The sequence below is a fragment of the Marmota flaviventris genome, chromosome 10 (assembly GCF_047511675.1).
Source record: "Marmota flaviventris isolate mMarFla1 chromosome 10, mMarFla1.hap1, whole genome shotgun sequence".
NCBI lineage: Eukaryota > Metazoa > Chordata > Mammalia > Rodentia > Sciuridae > Marmota > Marmota flaviventris.
Window position 1 is genome coordinate 84,579,276 of NC_092507.1, and position 21,879 is coordinate 84,601,154.

At 35.5% G+C, this 21,879-nt stretch overlaps 1 protein-coding gene across 1 annotated transcript in view; it reads right to left on the reverse strand.

Annotated features, from left to right (window-relative positions):
- Positions 1 to 21,879, reverse strand: part of Plppr5 (phospholipid phosphatase related 5) — a 116,833-nt gene that overhangs the window by 15,753 nt on the left and 79,201 nt on the right. Inside the window, exons 4-5 of the mRNA XM_027935251.3 lie at positions 13,527 to 13,703; positions 4,876 to 5,010 (exon numbers count right to left, since the gene is read on the reverse strand). Of these exons, the coding sequence (XP_027791052.1) occupies positions 4,876 to 5,010; positions 13,527 to 13,703 (312 nt within the window). The remainder of the gene's footprint in view (positions 1 to 4,875; positions 5,011 to 13,526; positions 13,704 to 21,879) is intronic.

Consider the following 21,879-nt stretch of genomic DNA (forward strand, 5'->3'; position numbering starts at 1 on the left):
CCCATTCTGGGGTTGAGGCTGAGGGAGCAGTCCTGATCTAGAAAGGAGCTTCTCCTGGAGGAAGGCACGGGATCAATGCCTCTGATGACCCTCTGAGTCTCTGGCTGATATGCGTCCTATAAGTTCTATGCACATGTCATTGGTCAAGCCCAAATAACCATTGAAGGAAGGATGTTTACCCAAAGAAGGAAGTACTTAATAATTGAGAACAATGCTATCCCTCAGTATTTAGAGGATTCTTCAGTTTTGGTAGCTAAGAACTTCAGTGAGAAATATCTAATTTCTGATATGTATTTCAACTTTACCTTGTATCTGAATACTGTTGCTGCTCCATTTATTCTCTTCTTTAGGACATACAATGACCCATGTTATTTTTCTGTGGTATGTTCTGTATCTACTATCTTTTCTGAATCTATTATCTTTTCTGAATCTATTATCTTTTCTGAGATCATTTTTATTCTCCTGTTCTTCTATTGCAAAACTTGCTTTTAATGTATGTGCTTTGAGTTTCTCCAGTGTGAATTTTCTTCCTCAAGGTTTCTAGTATTGGTTTAAATCCTTGCAGGGCATTATTTTTTTTCTTACATTAATTTCTACTTGTACAGTTATCTTTTCCCTCTCATTTCATGTTTCCTTTAATTTCCTTGGCTGGAAAGAAGATGCTATCTATAATAAATGTAATTAAATTTCATATTATTAAACATTTTTTAAAGATGTGTTTTATCTTTCTTCTGTGTCACAAAAATCATTTTAAGGGATTTAAGTTCTTGTCTTGATTATTTATGCTTGAAGCAGGATAGAGTTAGCTCAGTTTATTTTCCTAAAACAAGGGAGAAAGGACTCATTGATGATCTTTTAGGAAATCCTCCACAAAGATTCTGAGTAGAGGAGCTGGACAAAGTAGTTTTATATCATCATTTTGATGATATATTCTTGGTACATCCCTAGCACCTCAACACATGTGTTCCAGATGCTGTTCTAAGTATTTTACTATAATGACCAATCTATGAAAGAGAAAACTGAGTCCCTGGGTATTTAAGAGATTTGCCTGAGTTCAAAATTGCCCCAAATCCCAAGCAGTCTACCTCCAGGATTTATAAGCAGAACTACCATACTATAACATACTGGATCCCATTGTAGGAATGTGGCACCATTGATTTAACAATTCACTGCTGATGTACAATTAGACTTCTCATGATCTGATATGAGTAAGAGCTGTAATGAGTTATTGGTAACTTGAATACTTAGTGGACATTGGAATATGATCGGCCAGTTTCCACAGATGACTAATTCTTTTCATAAAACCAAATGTAATGAATGTTCAGATATACTTAGTATTCAGAAAAATCATGAGTTTTTCTCATAAACTATGGTAATTAACCATATGACAAACTCCCTATAATTAAGGGATAAATTGCTGGCATAAAAATAAAGCACGCTTGCATGCTATAATTACTCTGTAGCTTATAGTTTATCAAACATGCACTCTGAACATAAGAGGTTATATAAGTACATAACTTCTGGAAGAAACCCTGTGCTTTTTCCACATGAAAGTGACAACAAGAAAATGACAGTTTGGTGTAATAATGCTAAGCCTACTGGACATGTCTGCAGGCCAAACTTTAACACAGGGTCCCTATCTCCTCAGAGGGTCAGCTTTAAGAAACTAATATATACACTATACAAATATCAATTATTTGTATATTTGTATAGTAACAAATGAACAAATGATATTTATATAGTGATATTTCTCACTATATAAATATCAATTATTAAAATCAATTACTGGAAGAATTTTGCATTTTTTTGCCAATGTGAACAAAAGTAAAAAGCAATATGTTTACTTCATTTATTCCTCATCACAAAAATAAAGCACAGCCACAGTGATGGTCTTGCTTTCATTCTGGCTGATAAGCATAAATGCACGTCCTTTTAACAGTTTCAAAGGAGAGTCTGAGATATATTCCTAGTACATCCCATCTTCCTCTGTTTACATGTCTATGTAGTAAAAGAATAAACCAGGCCCTATGCAGGAAGTATTCTGCCTGGGACCAGGGGAAAAAAAAAAAAAAAGAGCAGAGCCAGCATCATGTACAGACACTCCAGTGAGTGACGGGAGAACTGAATCAGCTTCAAACCATCTTTATTCCCCAACCACAAACTAAAGAAAAGTACACGGATTTGATATGGACAACAAACAAATACAATAATGAAAGAAAGAAGTTAATAAACATTCTCTCTGGCAATTCAGAGTCTAATATAATATTTTTGCTTTTATCATTTTATATTTTTTAAAGGCACTGTAAATAACAATGAATCCACATAAAATCAACAATAGGAATTTTCAATCCTTTAATATAGAGAATGTCATAGTAGTACATAAGAATATTTGCAATGCTAGGGAACTACTAAAGAACTCCCATGCAAACAAATATGTTCAACAGCAGAAGTCTGTGATGATTACCTATGGTGATTTCGGAGGTATACAAAGTGAAAAGACTCTGATTGTTACCCTGACCATTTTCTTTAAAATGTGTTTAAGATCTTTTTCTCAATTCCATTGTTTCCTATGCTTATTTATTAAGTTAAACAAAATCTAATTTGTAGATATAATTCAGTTTTTAAAATGTGTACTTATTTATATAAGTATGTATCTCAAAACATTATACTGTATAATGTTTCTCTGTGGCTTATCAATGATGTGGACTTTTGTGGATAAACATGGGAAATTTATTATAATAAAACATCAGCTAAACCCCTACAGAACAGAAATTAAAACAATCCAATGACTCAGAGAGAAAGCTGTTCATTTCCTTTTTGGAACCATCTAAAGTGCAATGGTTATGTGGGCTCTGCTCCAGGAGGTCATCCAGGGACACAGATTGGCAAGGTTGATCAGTCATTTTACAGACCTGTTTCCAAGATTGCTCCAGTCTATATTTTCCATTTGATGATAAGGGGTAGAGAATGCCCAGAGCAAGAGTCTTTGAAGAGATATGCTAGAGGTTGCACTTATTCCTCTACTCATATTTCATTGCTCTAAACTTGGTCACATTCAACTAACTGCAAGAGAAGCTGAAAAGTACAGACTAAAACTGGGCAGCCATGGATATAGCAAAAATTTGAAGGAAGATGGGGAGAATGAATATCAGTAGACTCCTGGCAGTCTCTGCCACTATAAAAAGACCCAGTTTAAAAATTGTTGTGGGGACTAAATATAGTTGTAAAGCGAAGTGTTTTATAGAATTTACAAAAACCATTAGTACAAAACTTGATGCATACTAAGGATTATTAAATGGTAGCTGATATTAATATTAGTATTTAGGATCTCTAACATCTAAATACTTAATTCCCTCCAAAGTATTGTAGGTAAGTGATTATTTAGCTATTCTGGAATCCTTATAGTAAAAAGAAATAACCTCTCCTAATGCAGTCATTCCATTTTCAGAAAGGATTTCCTCTCTCTGGTCATCGTTTATTTTCCTACCTCTATTTCTTGTGTTCACCCTACTTGTGATCTCTGAGGTCCTATAGAACCAATCTCATACATCTACCATTTATTAGACACTCATGGGAAATTATTGCTTCTTTCATGAGTTTTCTTTGTCTCTGATCATCTTTGCTCCAATAATCTCTCATTGTCCATGACTTTGAGTCCACTCAGCATCCTGGACATATTCACTAACTCATTTAATGTTCATTTTTGGAATACTGAATATTCTATTTTGTTGGTCTCCACCATTGAACTGTGTTGCCAAGAGCATTGCACGATATTCCATGTTATCCTGACCAGGATGAGCACAGCAAATCATCAGTCTGCTCAGTCAGGGATGCATTTTCCTTAAGTGAGACTTAAAGATCCTATGAATTATTTTGACAGGGGTATCATGCTGTTGGCACATGCCAACTTGTGGTCCCACTGAGCTATTTTCATTTGTGCACTTAACCTAAATGCTCCCTACCCTACACAATTTTCAAATTCAAATACAAAACATTTTATTTCTATCTAGATTATTGTCTCTTCTTACAGTTTCTTAAGACATTTTATTCTTTCACCCAACTATCACTCACAGATTCTCTCCACCTCCACTCCTGATTAGCACGTGAGTAAATTTTTCTAAGATACTGACCAAAATGTGAAAGTGGATCAGGCTGATTCAGAAGACACTAGTAACTCTCCGAGCAATCAGCACACAATCAAATGCACACAACTGCGTCAACATTTAGGAAATATCATCCTATCCGGTTCATCACAAGAATCTCAAGAGCAGCTTGTCTTAAGAACTTGATTTCTGTGCTTGCTGCCAGGCCTGCTGAGGTCTTGATCTGCTGTTCAATGTTCTTCGTAGTCTGGCTGTATTCAGCCCAGCCTGCCTTCACTGCCTCCTTTCAGGAAAGCACGACTAGTATTTTCCTGCTGCCAGAACTTTGAGAATGAGATTCAACACATATTTATTAAGACCTGATTATGCGCCAGGAATTGAACACAGCACTTTCTCATAGAAACGGAATATGAAAGAAATGGAATCTATTTGATGAAAAAATGCATATATTCCCAAGTAAAAGCATCTTACTACTTTGTCTATGTGTGAGACCAGTGCACAGCATTCCTTATATAGAAACTATAGCAGAATACTTAACAGATTCCATCTATAGGTACTCAGCTTTTAGCATGAGGGATACAGAGACACTTTAAATACAATATGCATTTTTTAAGATGATCTTTTCAATGGCTAATTTCTTGCTAAACCATTAGACTTTGAGGTTAAGTAAATTAACAATAACTGTGCAGGCACTTTCCAGATACATACACAGGAATAATTATTAATTTGCTGTAGATAACAATTACATTTTAGAATTTAAATTGTGAATTACCTGTACAGATGGTACCTTTTCCAAAGGACTTTCTACTCGAGGAATGCTGATCATTGGCATCTGGGCCAGATTATCCATGTGTATATGCTCATTTTCTGGTTGTCTTCCTTTGAAATTGTTTACCACACACACGACCTAAAATTTCAAACAGTTATAGTTACTATAGATAGTGAAACTATATATCATATGACTGTTGCCTTTTTGAACAGTTTAATAGATCCAAATATAGTAATAAAGAATTAAAATAACTTAAATATTACATGCATAAAACTTTACACCCATATTTGTCTCATATATATTTTAACAACTACTTTGATGCAGATAGGTTCGAGAAATTCACCATTTAATATGTAGCTCAATTAATAATGAAAATTTATTATTCCAAATTTTTCATTAAAGTATACTTAATGCTCAAATCAATCCAAAAATAACACCATAACCTTATAAAAATTCATAGCAAGCTAACCTTCCCCTAATGTGGCTAACCTACAACTTAATTTAAATGCTAATTATTTTCCATTGCTTCAAGATTATTGCATTCATAATAAACCTTCTACAATTGGCACTATCTAATTTAGTAACATCCTTTTAATTAACCTCATTTATTGTCTATTATTTTTGTTGCATATGTACTTGGTATTTCAACAATAGAATACCGGGGCTACTACTGAAATAGAAGACCCTTTACATAAAGGAAATTGACCTTGGTTTCAATTGATTAGATCCCAGAGATAAAAGAATTTGAACTAAACCAAAGGTTCTCATATTTTTGTATGCCTAAAAATAAAGTTCTGGCACTGTTAAAAATGCACATTCCTAAGCCTGCCCCTAAAATTTCTGAAGTAGAATATAGGTGAAGAATGAGGCCTGGGAGTTGGCATTTTTTAACATGTTCCAGAATTTCTGGATGGAAGTGGATCATACTTAAGAAGTAGTAAATTAAACAACACAGTAAAATTATTTGCTATTGTTCATTTATAATAACTAGTGAGTAATGTACTGGGCTTTGTTTTTCTGGATTTATGGAACTCTATAAGTCAAAATGCAGGTCTTATAAGCCAATATTCATTTTTAGTAATACTTTATAATAATACATTAACATTGCATATTTTCACAAATGCTCCATCACAATGTCTTTTCTTTAGTAGAATTTATTATTGAATATTTTCAATGACCAACTACAACTTGTTACTCTCAATTTTTAAATACAAATTACAAATCTTTAAAAATCATAACATACTATGAGATTTTCCTTCAGAAAAAATAAGTTTCCTTGCAAACTCTTACTTATCTCTTATCCTTCCATTTCCTAGAAAAATTACAGGTTAAAAACCTGATAATTTGATATCTAATATCAAATTCTGATAATTTGATACCTCAGCTTTACCAATGCCACCAAGATCTTTAAAGTAATGGATGGTAAAGGCTTGAAGATGGGTACTTCATAAATCTACTGTCAAATGATGTTTCTAGCTTCACAACCCCAAAAAAGACTCATAGATACTGACTGCCCAGGAGACAGAGTTAGCAAATTTTATCTGGAGAGGGAAAGTGATAAAAATCATTGATTATGTGGGATAAAGTTTCTGTGGGAACTACTAAAACTCTGCCACTCTGATGCAAAAATAGTCACTGATAGTTCATAAATGGCTTATTAGTGTTCCAAAAAACTTTCTTTAAAAAAAATAGGCAGCAAGTCAAATTTGGTCTATCAGCTGTAATTTGCTGACCACTGCTCTGGAATATAAAGGATATAATCAAGAATTTTAGCTAACAATCACAACAAAACAAATTAGCAATTTCATATGTATACATATGATACATACATACAGGGACAGACATTCTTCCCATTCTATTAGTATTATAAATTATTGGAAAACAGGGCAGATGGGAAAAAAACTGCAGATGAATCTTCTGAATAAAAATTTGATGAAATTAAATAACTATGTACAAAGCCATAAGGAACTCATGAGATGAAATTCACCTAGAGTTAATTTGGGCTTCTAAAATTAGTATAATTGTTTTTGATATTATTTAGGTTTGGAAAACTCAGTGAAAAGATTTACTGTTTATACCTGCTTTTATTAAATGACAGGTTAATACCACTGAAGCAGCTGAAAATTCATATATGAAATTCATAAGCACATAACACGTATTAGACACTTATTAAATGTTATCTATTAGCATAATAATTATTATTCTTTACTCTTGTTATTTAAATTTTAAGAAAGGAAATTACCAAATCTTCTTTACAGTCATATTGAAATATTTAATAAGTCTTATCTGCTAACATTCACAAGTCTTGATTTACTGTTCATAAAAATAATAAGAAAAAAAAAACAAACAAGAGATCTGGCTGATCCTGAGTTCAAAACTGAAAACTGACATTCTTCATTCTTTGGGTCCATTTTCTCAATTAGAAAGTGATCACCAAAGTAACTCCAATTCTTTTTTTTGGCAAAGGTGTGACAAATTCAACAAATATTCAAGACTAAGTTCAAACTTCACCCATCTTCTGACCTACCCCTAGACTCTCTCAGGAAAGGCAACATCCCCACACATATCTTCTCCCAGCCCAGTGCAGCTATAGGAGGCTTAAAATTTAAATTTATCTTTTACACTTTCTATACTCAACCACTTATTGAATATGCTCAATTTTACTTTCTAAACATGTTGATTATTTCTATCTGTTTGAGTCTATGTCTATCATCAACAACTCCAAAGACTAAGCAACCATCACTTCTTCCAGATTCCTGCAAAATTTTCTAAATTATCCCCCTAAATCCAGTCTTGGTCATCTTCTATTTTGTATAATGATGTGAAAATGATGATTCCAAATGCAAATTGAATTATATGATCCCGTTAGAACAATCTTTTGGCTTAGCTTCCCATTTATCCTAAAATGTAAATGCTAACCACTTTGCAACCTTCCTTCTCTCGGTTTTCCAAACACCTTTGCTCCTTTTCACTTCCTTCTATTTGAAATACTCCTCAGCTCCACCTTCTTTGAATTCCATTTTTAACTCAGTCATGGTCTATCCCTTTAGCATCTCTAACTCACAGAAGTCTTTCCTGAATCTCTGACTAGAACAACTTATTTTGGTTTTGTGTGTTTGTTGTTTTGCTTTGTGCTCATGTGAAACCATGCTTCTTTTTTTTATCAGAGCACCTACATCAGTAAGAAATTATATATTAGTTAGACTAGTACTTTGATTAATATATGCCTGTTCCAAGACTATATATGTTCCACAAATCAGAGATACTGGCTTTCATCTCCTGCTGTATTTCCACTGCTACAGTAAATGAAAAGATTAATGCATGAGCCACATTCAGGCCAAATATTCTCAAATTTTCCAGTGTGTGTATATAATTTAATTTCCTTTGAAAGATTCAACTTTTGTATTTGTGACTTCCACATGTATAAGTCTACCTTTTCCTATAAAGAATATATGTGTGTGTGTGTATATATATGTATATATACACACACATATATTTGTTTTCTTCATCCAGTAGTGATAATAAATTGATATGATTTATTTGTGTTTGTTTTTTCCCTTCCCATAGCAACAAAATATCATTATTGCTTGAGATGAAGTTCCTGGGCTTTGGGGTCAAATAGTCTTCAATCTTAATTCTGGACACTTTCATATTCTAACTTTTAAAACATGTACAGGATATTTAATATAACTAAGGCTTATTTTTTTTAATCTGCATAATGAGGACAACAGCCACATCTCAATGAGTTATTGTGAGGTATAATGAAACTAATGTAGCAAAGATCACAAACATAACTATTATTTTTATTATTATGTAAGATAATATGACATACTACTGTTGTGCTCAATAAATCTGAACTATTCTTACTAACACTGAAACATATATAATTTTCATAAGTGTTTTGAATCATGCATTTGTATAAAATAATATTAATCAATCAACAACTATTAGTCAACTAACAATTTCTTTGCATGTTGCTAAACATGGGATTCTACTCATTACTCTTAAGCAAAATGCACATAAGATGGGAACAAATTTAGATTGCAACATAATTCCTTGTAAGATGTAAAACAGACTTAGAGTATGGCAAAAATCAAGAAAAAAATGGGAAAACCAAGTAATCAGGAATATTGCCTAGAGAAATTGGGACTTGCCTAAGCCAAATCTCAGGCATGTAAAAGACTTGAATATAGCTGTCCAAGATGAGGACCATGACACTCAGCACTTGGTCTGTTAACAGGCACTGGGCTGCACCTGCAACATGTAGGATTTCACTTGACCTTTAAAAGAGCCCTGAGAAGCGGATAAAACAGTTTCTCATTCATCCATCTATCACCTGTTTCCTGAGCAGTTCCTTGGTACCCAATCCTGTTCTAGCCATGGAGGATATGCAATGAACAAAGCAAACAGACTTCTCCCTGGGGAGCTTACATTCTCCAGTGACTGGTAGCAAAACAAAAACAAAACAAAACAAAACAAAAAAACATTAGATGTGACATAAGAATTGGAGTGCTGTAGGAAAAAAAAAAAACAAACATTTTTTTCAAGGGTAATGAGTAGAATCCCTATGTCTAGCAACATACAAAAAAAATGCTAGTTGAATAATAATTGTCAATTGATTAATACTGTTTTATCAAAAATAAGGGAGGAGTCATGTTTTAAACATGGTTCAGGGAAGACCTTGCTGTTTTAGGGGTCACCAGGGGCTCAATGACTTGCACAAGGTCATACAACAAGTGGCCAAGGCTGGACTCAGATGTAGGTTTTTCTGACTTACAACTCTTTGCTTTGCCCACAAAGGCATATATGTAGGATGGTCAAAGCTTGCTTCTGAGAAAGCAGGAAGCTGATTGGATTCAAGGTGCAGGCTTTCTGTACTCAGTAAATAGAGGATAATAAATTTCACTAGGAAGAGAGCAGGTGATGGAAGTGTGGATTTGATGCTGCAGGAAAGAGGTTTTGTTTTTGTCTTGTTATTGGCAGTGAGTTGTTATAAGTCTACAGAAGTAGAATGGGGGTGGTACTGGCAGAAAGCCTGAAGGGAGGAGGCGGCTAGGAACCTACTGATAAAACAGAGGTGAGAAGCAATAATCTCTAGATTGAGAGGTTCTGGTTAAAAGGGCAAAGATATAAGATATGGAAGAAATACTGTTTGTAGTGGAAAGGAACTTGAACTAGATGAATCACTGGTTGTGGGAGAAGAACCAGGAGAATGAGTCAAGGCAAATGCTAGACATAGAGTCTGGGTGATTGGAGGGGGTGGGGGCTCTTTTAACCAAGAGTCAGAGGCTTGGAGCGGGTTAATGTTAATTTTGTTTTGGAATCATTTTATAATCCTGCACACACTGCAAGATAACTGGAAGCTCCCCAGGATATTACAAACCAGAGCTGGAGTCATTGCTCAAAATAAATGTTCTACTGAGTTGCCCAAATGAGAAACTCAGGAATCATCACAGATTGCTCCCTGTGCCTTGGCCATATCAACTCCAGTGTTCCCTCAGGCTCCAAAACATCCCACCTCCCCGATCCCTCCTGGAGATGCTCTCCTCTCTCTGTGTCATTGAGGTCCAACTTTTGCCATGTTATTTTCCTGGGTCTGCATAAACTTTCTTCTCTATCCTCACCTGGAGTTTTCTTTTTCAGTAAATATATTTTCATAGCACAAATTTTATCACAAGGTGAAAGGACATGTGAGAAGACAAACTATCATGTATGGAACTTATGTCATTCATTCATGTGGCCATTCACTGAACATATTCTATCTCATTTAATCTTTGTAAATCCAAAGACTGATCTTTAGGGAGTCTCTGATTCACCTCATTGAAAGGAGACACTAAGGCTCAGAAAGAATAAAATTACTTAAGGATACAAATTGAGCTCATGAAGAAACTGGGCTTCAATCATGCTGTGTTTTTGTTTCAGTTAACTCAAAGTCTGACAGTAGATCCTAAATCGCTCACATTTTTAAGCAAAAGCCCAGATTTTTCTTGTAACATACAAGGCCATTCAGGATACACTGTCTGTGTCCTGTTCCACCCCGCCTCTTGTTACATGTGCTGGAGGACCGGTACCATTCTAGGAGGTCATGCTCTTTCATAAACAAGCTGCACCCTGTGTCTAGGGCAGAGTTGGGCTCCATGCAGCCAATGTTTTGAAGCATTTCATGTTGCTTTTGTGCACTGTGCTCTTTGACTCTCATTCCAAAACTTTTCAAGTTGAAATACCACCTTCCCTTTTTGGATTTATGTTTCATCCCAAACTTTATCTCCTGAGTACTGGTACTTATATCATTACCTTTGACCCTCTGCAAAACTCTTTGCCTGTTTTTCTTTTTTTTTTGACTTGTTATCTATTTAAGTACATGGATGATTTATTTTTTTGGATATTTGTTTCCTGCACCAAGAACAATGCCTGGATTAGAACAGAGACTCAGTAAATGTTTATTTTATGATGGAAGAAAGGGAGAAGATGTTTAAGGGAATAATAGGACTGTTATTGTCTTTCTCCTAAACCAGACTGTAACTCCTACTAGAGATAGGCCATGTTTATTTGAACTTCCTTGTATCTCCAGTTCTTGGCACAGTGGTTGTTACCTGTAGGCACTCACACTCACAAACTACTGTGAATAAACACATAAATGCATGTGTAGTTATTATATGGTGAAAGTATTGATTTTGCATGACTTTTTCCTGAAGTCCTTTTCCTGGGCATGGGGGAATGTTCCATGAGCCCTCTTGGAATGTTCTGAGTCTGTACAACACAAAGGTCTTGAACACAAGGAGGATCCACTATAGAGCTCAACCCTCACCACAGGATTCTCTACCTGGTAGGTAGCTAGGAAGGTGCCAGGGTTCCTGTTTTGACTTTGCAAGGTGTTAGGAAGTTTGCTAGAGACTAGAGGGAAGATGGCAGCAGCCACAGTAAGGTCAATAGGAAGGCTAATGAGATGCTGGAGAAGATGATCTGGCCTGAGAAGCTGAAGCACAGCAGTCACATCTGGTTCCTGTGCTCTGAAATTTTGACTGTTGGTGTGTTCTTTGCCTTGCCTGGGAATACTTTAAGATTTGCTTAAGGTGGTTTTTTTGTTTGGTTTGTTTCTTTGAAACGTTAGTTTAAAAATGCGGTGAATGAAAGCGAGGAAAAGGTTTTGGCTCAAGTGTGGGCTCTTTTTCAGGAGGCCGCAGGATGTCTCTAAGAGCAAGAGAAAGGTGTTAAATTGATAAATTCAGCTTAAGGCTATTTCTGTACTTGGATAAAATTTGACCCAAAGTGGCCTCTGGATTTAGTGAACTGTAGCCTATCTTGATATATAAACAAATTGCAATGTAATCTATAGGACTGTACCAAGGAATGGAATCTAACCATTCACAACAGCTGAACCTCCAGCCAATCAGAGGCTGAACACTGCCAAAACATGACCAAGGCACTGTTCACTTCCTGTTCCCTGGGTGTAAATATAACCTGTACCCATGGTATGTTGGGGCATTCTGAACCAACTTTGTTCTGAGATGCTATCCAGTTTTAGTACTTCTTTTTTTTTTTTTTCTCAAATAAGCTTGGTTAATTTTAACACAGATTTTTTTTTTCTTAACAGAGGGTGGTCCTAAGACTCCCAGACCTTGAGATTCAGAGTGAGTGAAATCACCAAAAAACAGAAAAACAAAAACAAACAAAACCCACACATGCACAGGATGTAGAATAGAGATGAGATTATGGTCACCATTTTACCACAAGAGATTCCAGAAGAAATAACCTAATAAATATGCAGGTGCATAAGTTGTGCTTAAACATTTGCTCACTAGAAAGATTCAAATACATTTTTTGGTTACTTACTGGTTATTGAATAGTGGAAGGAGATTGAGGAAGGACAGGTTAGAGTGAGAAGCAATTCAAATGCAATCAAAATGGAAATAAAGTATTTCTTATAAATTATAATGTGTCCATGCAAAAATAATCTTTGATTTATAGTCTCTACAATTTGTCATCCAGGTGAAAGTTATATACCTACAATTATAATGGATTGATACACTCTAATATTGGACTCAAATACATTTTTTCAACCACCAGAACTTATAGAAATATTCCAAGGTTACTTTAAAATAGGAATATGGATGGCAGGCTCACTTCGTGAGAATTCTCTGCCCTATATGGTGAAATATGACTTGAGGTGGCATTTCCTTGGAAGCTCTCCACAAATTTTTAGTTATAGAAATGTAATGACCCTTCTCACAAGCGGGCACTGTCAGAGCACCTGTGACTTGTTGGTTCCTGGAAAGCATGGGGCAAGGCACTAGATTATTCAAATAGGCACTGTTCAGATACTCCAGACATAAACTGCCCAGAGGAAATTGTTTAAATATCCATACGGTCAGTCCAGTTTTATATCTATCCAGGGAGGACTGATTTTAGCCCTGATACATTTTATCTGAAAATACTTTATTCATCTTTAAGTGTAGAATTAATTTTTTCATCCCCCAACCTGACATTAAGCAGAACATATGTGAGAGGAAAAAGAAATGAATGACTTAAAATATTAAGTATGATCATGTGATATGCCACATTTAGACAAACTCAGTAATTCTCTCTTGTATTTTCTTATAGGCAGTTTTTCATGTTAATTAAAACCCAATAGTATCTACATAAATTTGACTTACCAGAAATACTGCTATAGATATTCCAACCAGAAAGCCTGCTATCACATCTGACCAATGATTTCGATATTCTGCTACTCTGTTGAGTCCAGTAAGAAAAGCCAAACACATTAATCCCAGGCATAGAACTGGCTTGGCAAGTCTGGTTCCTTTGGCTTTGATTGTGTTGGTAATGTACATCTGAAAGAGTAAAAAAACATGACCTTCCTTGATGGTATTTTCTTTTTTTCTATGCATAGCATATTACATGTATGTACACATAAATATTACAGACATATATACAACTATATGGCTCAATTAATGTAGTTTAAGAATTTTTTTGACTGAAGTTTCATTAAAGCACAATTTAAGATTAGATATTATTTAATTTTACTTACTCGCCATGACCATTTCTTACTATTGGCCAATTATTATCACCTAGGAACAATGAGCACAGATATTCTAGGTAGCCTTTTTGAAAAGAAAAAAATTGTTAACATACCTTTTCTTGTATTATCTGAATTTACATTTTAGCGTGATCTTAACAATATTTTTAGAAGGGGAAAACTGATAATGTCTAAAATGTTTTCACTGTTATATGTCATAATGAAAGGACGCATGCTGGATAAAATAAGAACTGTGAATATTGCTTAAAAAAATAAAATGGAGCAATTTCCAACAAACAGATATTACTTTGAAGAAGGAATTTAAGAGTCAATACAGTGCCAAGGTCTATTTTTATGTTTTTATCTGAAATGGTGAAATTACTTTCTGTAAATTTATCAGCCAAAAATTAGGACGACAAAAACAAAAAAAATATGATGGAAATGTATCAGCTAATAAATAGATACTTATATTTTTGGCATGTTCACACACATTAATGAAGACTATGTAGTGTTATTTGATTGTACTGAATGAAAAATTATGTGCCACCATACTCAAGAATCATTTGTTCCTATTCCTAATCTGACTTGCTCTAGAGTTCACCTGCTCATATTTAAATCATGTATTACTTCATAAGCAAATGTGACGACTAAAGGTGTCAATTATTATTATAGTCAATAGGAAAGTAATTACAAAAGAGATAGCTTTACCAGCACAATCAAATTTTATGGTTTTAATGTCAGTAAGTATGCAGTAATGATAATATGCCCAGAAAGATACCTAGAAATGTATATAATCACCTGACTATTGCCATGAGTTGAATAAAAAATGCATTTGCCTAGGGGAGTAGACCAAAATATTTAAGTTTTTAGATCACAGCAACCATTTTAGAACACTACGAACTTTTGTAATTATCTTTTTTGTGTTTTTCCCCTCTCTAGGCAAAGTGTGAAGCCCTGTTAGCTGCCAGAAGAGGCAGTATGAATATTTAAAGAGTACAAATGATACAATTTTTGTCTCTAGCCAAGTCCTAACCCTTTGCAATCTATCCTGGTTCCCAATATTTTAAAGGGAAAAAAAAACCTAAAAAACTAAATAGTCCCCATGTTGGCCTGTGATCTTCAAAATTAGTTCTGTATATTCAAAGCCAGTGCTCAGTAGAGCTTAATAATTTCAGTTACAAGGATCAGCACATAGGACAGGGAAATAGGAAGAGATGAGAAAGAGAAAAAGATGGTTTTGTCATTCTAAATGTATTCAAGAGTTCTGCCTTCGTGACTACCAAGGCAGGGGTATCGTGCCACATCAGGTTTCCAGTGATGCAGCAAATGCAGTTATTCCTTGGATGTCTCCTCTGTATGAAGGGAGAGTGGGATTTGGGCTGCTTGTAAGATTTCCTTTAATATAGTTAGAGGACTGATTGATAGTTCCTTACCTTAGCCTTTTTTCACATCTGTCAGAACTCTAAAGATTGCCTATCCTTACTAAGACAAAACAAATATGGTACAGTGGAATAATATTAATACCACTAATATTAGTTACAGTCATCATTTAATGAGTGATCACTATGCAGGGAAAAATTCTAAATATATTACATTATCAAATTAAATTCTTTTTAAAAAAATCCCTGAAATTTAGTTACCATTGTTACCTTCTTCATCTTAAAAATGGGAAAACAGAACCAAGGTAAAGCTTGTTATGAAGAGTATACAGCTTGATTATTGGGATGGCATTGTTGAGAAAGAAGAGATATAAATGGAAATTAAGGGGAAGATATTTAGGTACTTAAGCACCTAAGTATTTCTTACTTTTCCTTTCTTCTTGATTTATTGTTGAGAGCAATGGTTGATGGACAAAAACTGAATATCAGTAAACATAAGAGAGTTGGAATTAAAGACAGGAGAAACAAAGCCACGATAATATCACAGGAGTGAGGTTACATTTATACTCCACCCTTAGCGAGAAATGGGAAAGTAGGGTAAGTGTGGTTCATGTACAAAACCTCCTACAGAATCTATATGACTTTGATAAAGGCTTGCTTTGCCTTATCCCCAAAGGCCATCTCAGATACAGCTCAGCCTTTACCTGTTCAAACTGTGGAGACTCATAGTAACCTGTGAGCTTGTACTATAATGTGCTGAAGTTTCTCCTAAACTACCTTAATGATTTAAACAAGGCTTATATGGGACCCAAAGACACCATATGGCCACTTTCAAAACTAATGAAAAAGATTTTATATCAGAAAAAGCCTGGAATTTGATGTTTTTTTCTCTATCAGATCCCACTTCATGTCCAGATGCAAAGGGAAGATGAGAAGGTGACTTAATTTCCAGGGTTATGAGAATTTCAAGTTACAGATTTTTTTTTATTAGTGCATTTCAATTATACAGAGTAATGGGTTTCATTGTGCATATAAATTATGAAATCAGCATAGATGCCTGTCAACAGAAGAATGTATAAAGAAAGATTTAACTTGAAGGCAGATCATAGCAGTTATTTATAATGCACAGATTTTTCTGGAGCATAATCAGCTAGCATGGATATAACAAAAGAAAAATTAGAGTTTTCACTTGTACTTGGCAACTCTGTAGTACTTTATGAAACCAAGTGCATTTTAACCAGGCTAATTGTGTTATCTTTACAGAAAGTCTATTATTCCTAATTTGCAGAAGAGGAAATTATGGCATAATAATCTATTAAGTGAGCTGGATACAGGACAGGAATTTATTATTTATGCTTTCTTGGTTTTTAATTCACTTATGAAACCATCTTGATTAAGCAGATGTCAAAATGTAGCTTAAATAAACACAAACAGAAAGATGATATTATTTGAGCAGGACAGTATTCACTCAGTCCTCAAGGGTTAGTGGAAGCTCACTGCCTTACAGGCCAACTCATTTAGCCATATTAGTAGTTCTCAGGCACCTATTCCATAAATAACTGTTAGCACTAAGGTGCAGAAGGATAAAGTTGATCATTTGCTGCTTGTTAATAACCTGGTATATATTCTTGCACATTTTTCTCTTTGTTTATACAAATATACAATAATTAACATACATATTTTGCATATTTGTTTACTTTGACTAAAATATAATCATTATGCCCAAATTATATCTGTCATGTGAGTTAACTCACTTGCTATAATAAAGATCTATATTTTGAATAGATTGAGAATCTATTATACTATTTATAAAACAATACTATTATTAAAATAAATTTTTTAAAAACCCAAATGTTTGTTAAGCATCTCCTGTGCATCAGTGTTGAGTTTCTTCAAGAAGGCAGCTAAGGCTTGATTTTGAAGAATAAATACTACAGCTCCAGGTAAGGGAAAAGAGGGCCACGGGAGCTGTCTTAGACACAGGACAACATAGGTAATCCTATAATGTGCTCTCAAAGAACTCTGTCTGTCTTCTGTCAGAGTGCTTCCCATCATCTGTGGTTATTATTAATTTTAGTTGTTTTCTTCATTAGAGTGAGGATATAGAAACCAAGTCTGGGTTGTTCACTGTATGCCTTGTGTTTTGCACTGTGCCTGACCCATAGTAAACACTAGATAAACACTAGATTTATTAAACAAAAGCATGAATTAAGGTAAATGCAGATATTCAAGGGAGAGAGCATAGAATACTTTCTTTGTTTCATTTGTTACTACCTGAATCATGTTTTCCATTTGCATGTACCTATGTTTAATCATTCTCTCCACTAGAATAGCCAATTAGCACGGAACTTCTATCCAGTCACTACTCTCCCTGATATACATAGAAGATCTTCTACACAGGAGCCACTCAAAAATTATTAAATGAATGAAGCATGAATGGCATGGATGGGTGAAAATAAATTTTGAACTCTGTCTGAAAGTACATATCACTCTTGAAAGTACTTATTGTCTGAAAGTACTTATCACTGTTATTATCTTGCAAACGTATTTTTTTACTTGCTGTTATGATTTGGATATGAGGTGTCATCCAAAAGTTCCTGTGTTAATGCAGGAATATTCAGAGATGAAATGATTGGATTATGAGAGCAGTAATCCATCAGTCCATCTTAGTTCAAGTGGACTGACTGGGTGGTAACTTGTAGGGAAATGGAGCATGGCTGAAGGTGAAGGAGGTGGGTCACTGGGGGTGTACCCTGGAAAGGTTCATCTTCCCTATGGCCCTTCCACCTTCTCTCTCTGCTTCCTGGTCACCATGACTGGAGCAGCTTTCCTCTGCCAGGCCCTTCCACCATAATGTTCTGGCTCACTTTGGGCCTAGAGCAATGGAGCTGGTCCCCATTGGACTAAACCTCTAAAACTGTAAGCTAAGATAAGTTTTTTTCCTCCTCTGAGTTTTTATTGGAAGATCCTTTGGTCACAACAATAAAAAGCTGACTAACACACTAGCTTGTCTTTGTCCTCTTTGTCAGGAGCAATGCTTGTTACAGAGTAGGCACTTGTGCTAGGAAGAATGTCAGCCCCCTAAAGATGTCCATGCATTCATCCTAGGAACCTATTTTGGGTTCCATACTATTTCCTTTGAATGTGTTCTCTAATCAAACGAGTCCTTCAAAGTACAGATTCTTCCCTGGCTATAGTCAGAAAGAGATATGGATATGCAATGGTACTGCCTGTGAAGATGGAGGGAAGAATGCAGAGGTAGCTCTAGAGCTGGAAAAGGTGACCAATGAATTCTTCCTCAGAACACCCTGAGGTTTGCAGCTGGATGACAACTTGACTTTAGTCCAGGGAGACCCATGTTGGACTCTGAGATACAGAACTCTTATAAATCTGTGATGTTTCAAATCACTACATTTGTGGTAATTTGTCATTATGTCAATAGAAAACTATTACACTCAATATCTATTTAATGTGTAACTGAATTAATATTTATAAAAATTTCCATAGGAAGAGATAACCATGGCATAGTGATTAGGAACTCTGCTTTGGAACCAGAAGGATTTGGGTTTGAATCCCAGCACTGCCACGGTGTGAAGTGTTCAACTCATGTAAGGTTATCTAGGTATCAAATGCAAGTGATCATTATAATACTGCCACATGGTGTTGGAAGGATTAAATTCTAGGGCAAAGGTAGAGTACTGAGTGCAGTAATATCTACAGTGAGTTCTCAGGAACTGTAGGGGTTAAGTCAGAGCCAGAACATGAAAACATAACAGGCCCAGAATCTTCATACTGGGGGCAGAACCTGGTGAATGAAGATTGGTAGGTTTAAGATGGTCCTGTAGCTGAGCATTTGGAGGACTTTATTCCTTCTCTTGTTTTCATGCTTCTTCATTTTTCACTATGTTATTTTGACATTTTTCTCCTTTTTTAAATACTGCAACTGAAATTATCCATAATTGTTTATTTGCTGGTGATTATTATGTACACTTTTATCATTTACCTCTTTCTTCCTACAGATTCACAAGTTAGATTTCATCTATTGATGTGAGAATAATGCAGTGGCCAGATTCTTCGGCAAAATAGAGACTTTAACATATGCTCATTCTTCTCCAAAAATTCAGAGCCCCAAATTAAGCTCTGCAGAATACAGATCCTCTGCCCCACCCAGAGTCAGGTGGACTGTTCCGTATTGCACTCTGTACTTTACTCAATATCTTAGCCAGGTTAGGACTGGATTATCTTTAAACTGATCTCTTAAATTGATAACTTTGATTAATACAATCTAATAAAGCACATAACTTATTTTTTAAAACATAACCTCAAAACATTATTGGTCATATTATATTTATATCTATGGTGGTAAAAAGAAACTAAGTCTTCCATGACTTGTTTACATGGATCAATGCCTACCTATTTTCCCTTATCCTGGACTTCTGAGACTCTTCAAAAATTGAAATTTCCTATTGCATTCAAAACAACATCCCATCCTGTCAAGATCACTTTCAATTTTTACATTGATATCTGTCATATTAGTTTTCTGGTTTATAGACAGATTTCCCCCAAATAAGACAACTTCAAGGATGTGATCCTCTGGCACTCCAGAAGAGATCTGTATGCAACTTGGTAAAGTGACAGTAAAAAAAAAAATGAGGGGTTTATTTACCAAGCCAATGTGCAGTGTTCTGAACGTCTTATCATTGTATTCATACCTGATATTCTTATCCACATTGCTAGGTTTTCCAGATTGCTATCAAAGGTATCTGGTAGTGCATGTAATAACAGTTATGATGGAAGGCCCTGCAGTAGTGGAAAGACCAAGGATTTTAGAAAACATATTTATATTCACATAATTCAGACCTCTCAGGGGAGGTGGTGATAGTAGTATAATAAATGATAGTATATTGAAGTGTTAGGGTTCAGAAAATTATACACCAAAGCATAGCATTTTGGCATTCTTAATACTTTGAAGTAAAGGAAATTAGAAGGTTTCAGAAGCATGATTTCTCTCTGACCTTTTCCTGCCCTCCCGTCTCCCCTTTGCTTCCCCCTACCCCTGAAACAATTCATAGAAATCAGAATTTTTCTTCCTCAAGGTGGGTCATAAAACCTAGAAAAGTCATTATCCCCTTTATACTGTGAAACCCTCCTTACAAAGGGGTCCTGGCCAATACCATAAAGAAAGGAATACTGCTGAAACCAAGAAGAATCTAACAGAGTCTGTCACATTAGATCATACCCCTCTATGCAATCACATCTACATGGTTGTTTATTCTGCACTGAATCTGAGCATAAAAATAGACTGTTTTCCCTGAATCACTGGGTCCTCAGTTCCGAAGTCTCCCATGTAACTTAAAACTTTGATTCAATACAATTTTTATGCTTTTCTTTTTGTGAGCCTCTCCTTTGTTATAGGAGCACTGTCATGGGCCTTACGATAGGTGAAGAAAAGTATCACATATTTTTGCCCCCTCAGAAGTCATTAATTTAATTTACTACATTCTGGATTATATAAAGCCTGAAGCTACTCTATTTTCCATAGTGGATCTAAACTTCATTGTGAGCACCTGCCTTTCAGAGTAGGAACAGCATGGGAAAGGAAGAATCCCGAATACATTCTCAGTTTTTCTCTTTTTCTCACTGTTCCTTTTCTGGCAGAACAACACAGGGGTCTAGATGGAGGCCTGCGAGACCTCATGGCTGAGGTGGGGAGGCAACATCAGAGCAGTGAACGGAGGACTCTGACAAAGTGCTCTCTCTGTCTTTGTTGGCCTCCGTTGCTGTGTCACTGATACCCTACTGACAACCACTACTCCTGTCTTTGTGGCCCCAGGCTGACTTGATCCGTCTAAACTCACAGGTGAATTCAGACCCTTTAATCTCCAGCACTCCTTCTTTCTAGTCCCAGGTGGGCTATGCCCTTTCAGCTCTGCTGAGTCATAGCAGTTGTCCTTTCTGCTTTCTGACCTGCCTGCCATGGATTGAGAGGGGAAGTTCTCCCAGTTTCAAACTAGAAGTGAGCTACAAGCTCCTCGACATTTTTTTATATTCAATGACCAACTTCCTTCTAAAGGGTTTCTAACCAAAGTGTACACAGCTGCCATTTTGCCCTCCTCCCCCTTTTCCTCTCCTCCAGTCTCCTCCCCTCCTCTAGGTTGGTGGTGTCATCCTGTACCTTATATTAGGTCCAGTGTTCTTTCTATTATGGGCACGGTGATGAAGGTTCCCAATGAGTTTGAAATATCAAGCACAAACATCCATTTTCCTATTATTGACAATACTTAGATCTTCACATTTTGCTTTTGATATGTAGAAGTAGCTTTGGAATTTAGAAGTCCTTGTTCTTTCTTGACAAGGCTAGCCTCATTTAACACTGACGTAAATGCCAGCTTCTTTTTCTGATTGTTATTGTCTCTTGTCATCCTCAGACCTGCCCTTCTCTGAGGCACTGAATCCAATATGATAGCCACTAGCTGTTGTAGATACTAAACAATTGAAATGTGGCTACTGCCACTGTGGTACTAAATTTCTAATTCTGTTTTCAATTAAGCTTAAGTCTCAAAACTAGTACTTAAATAGATTATTACAAAACTTTAAGGTATTTGAAACTAA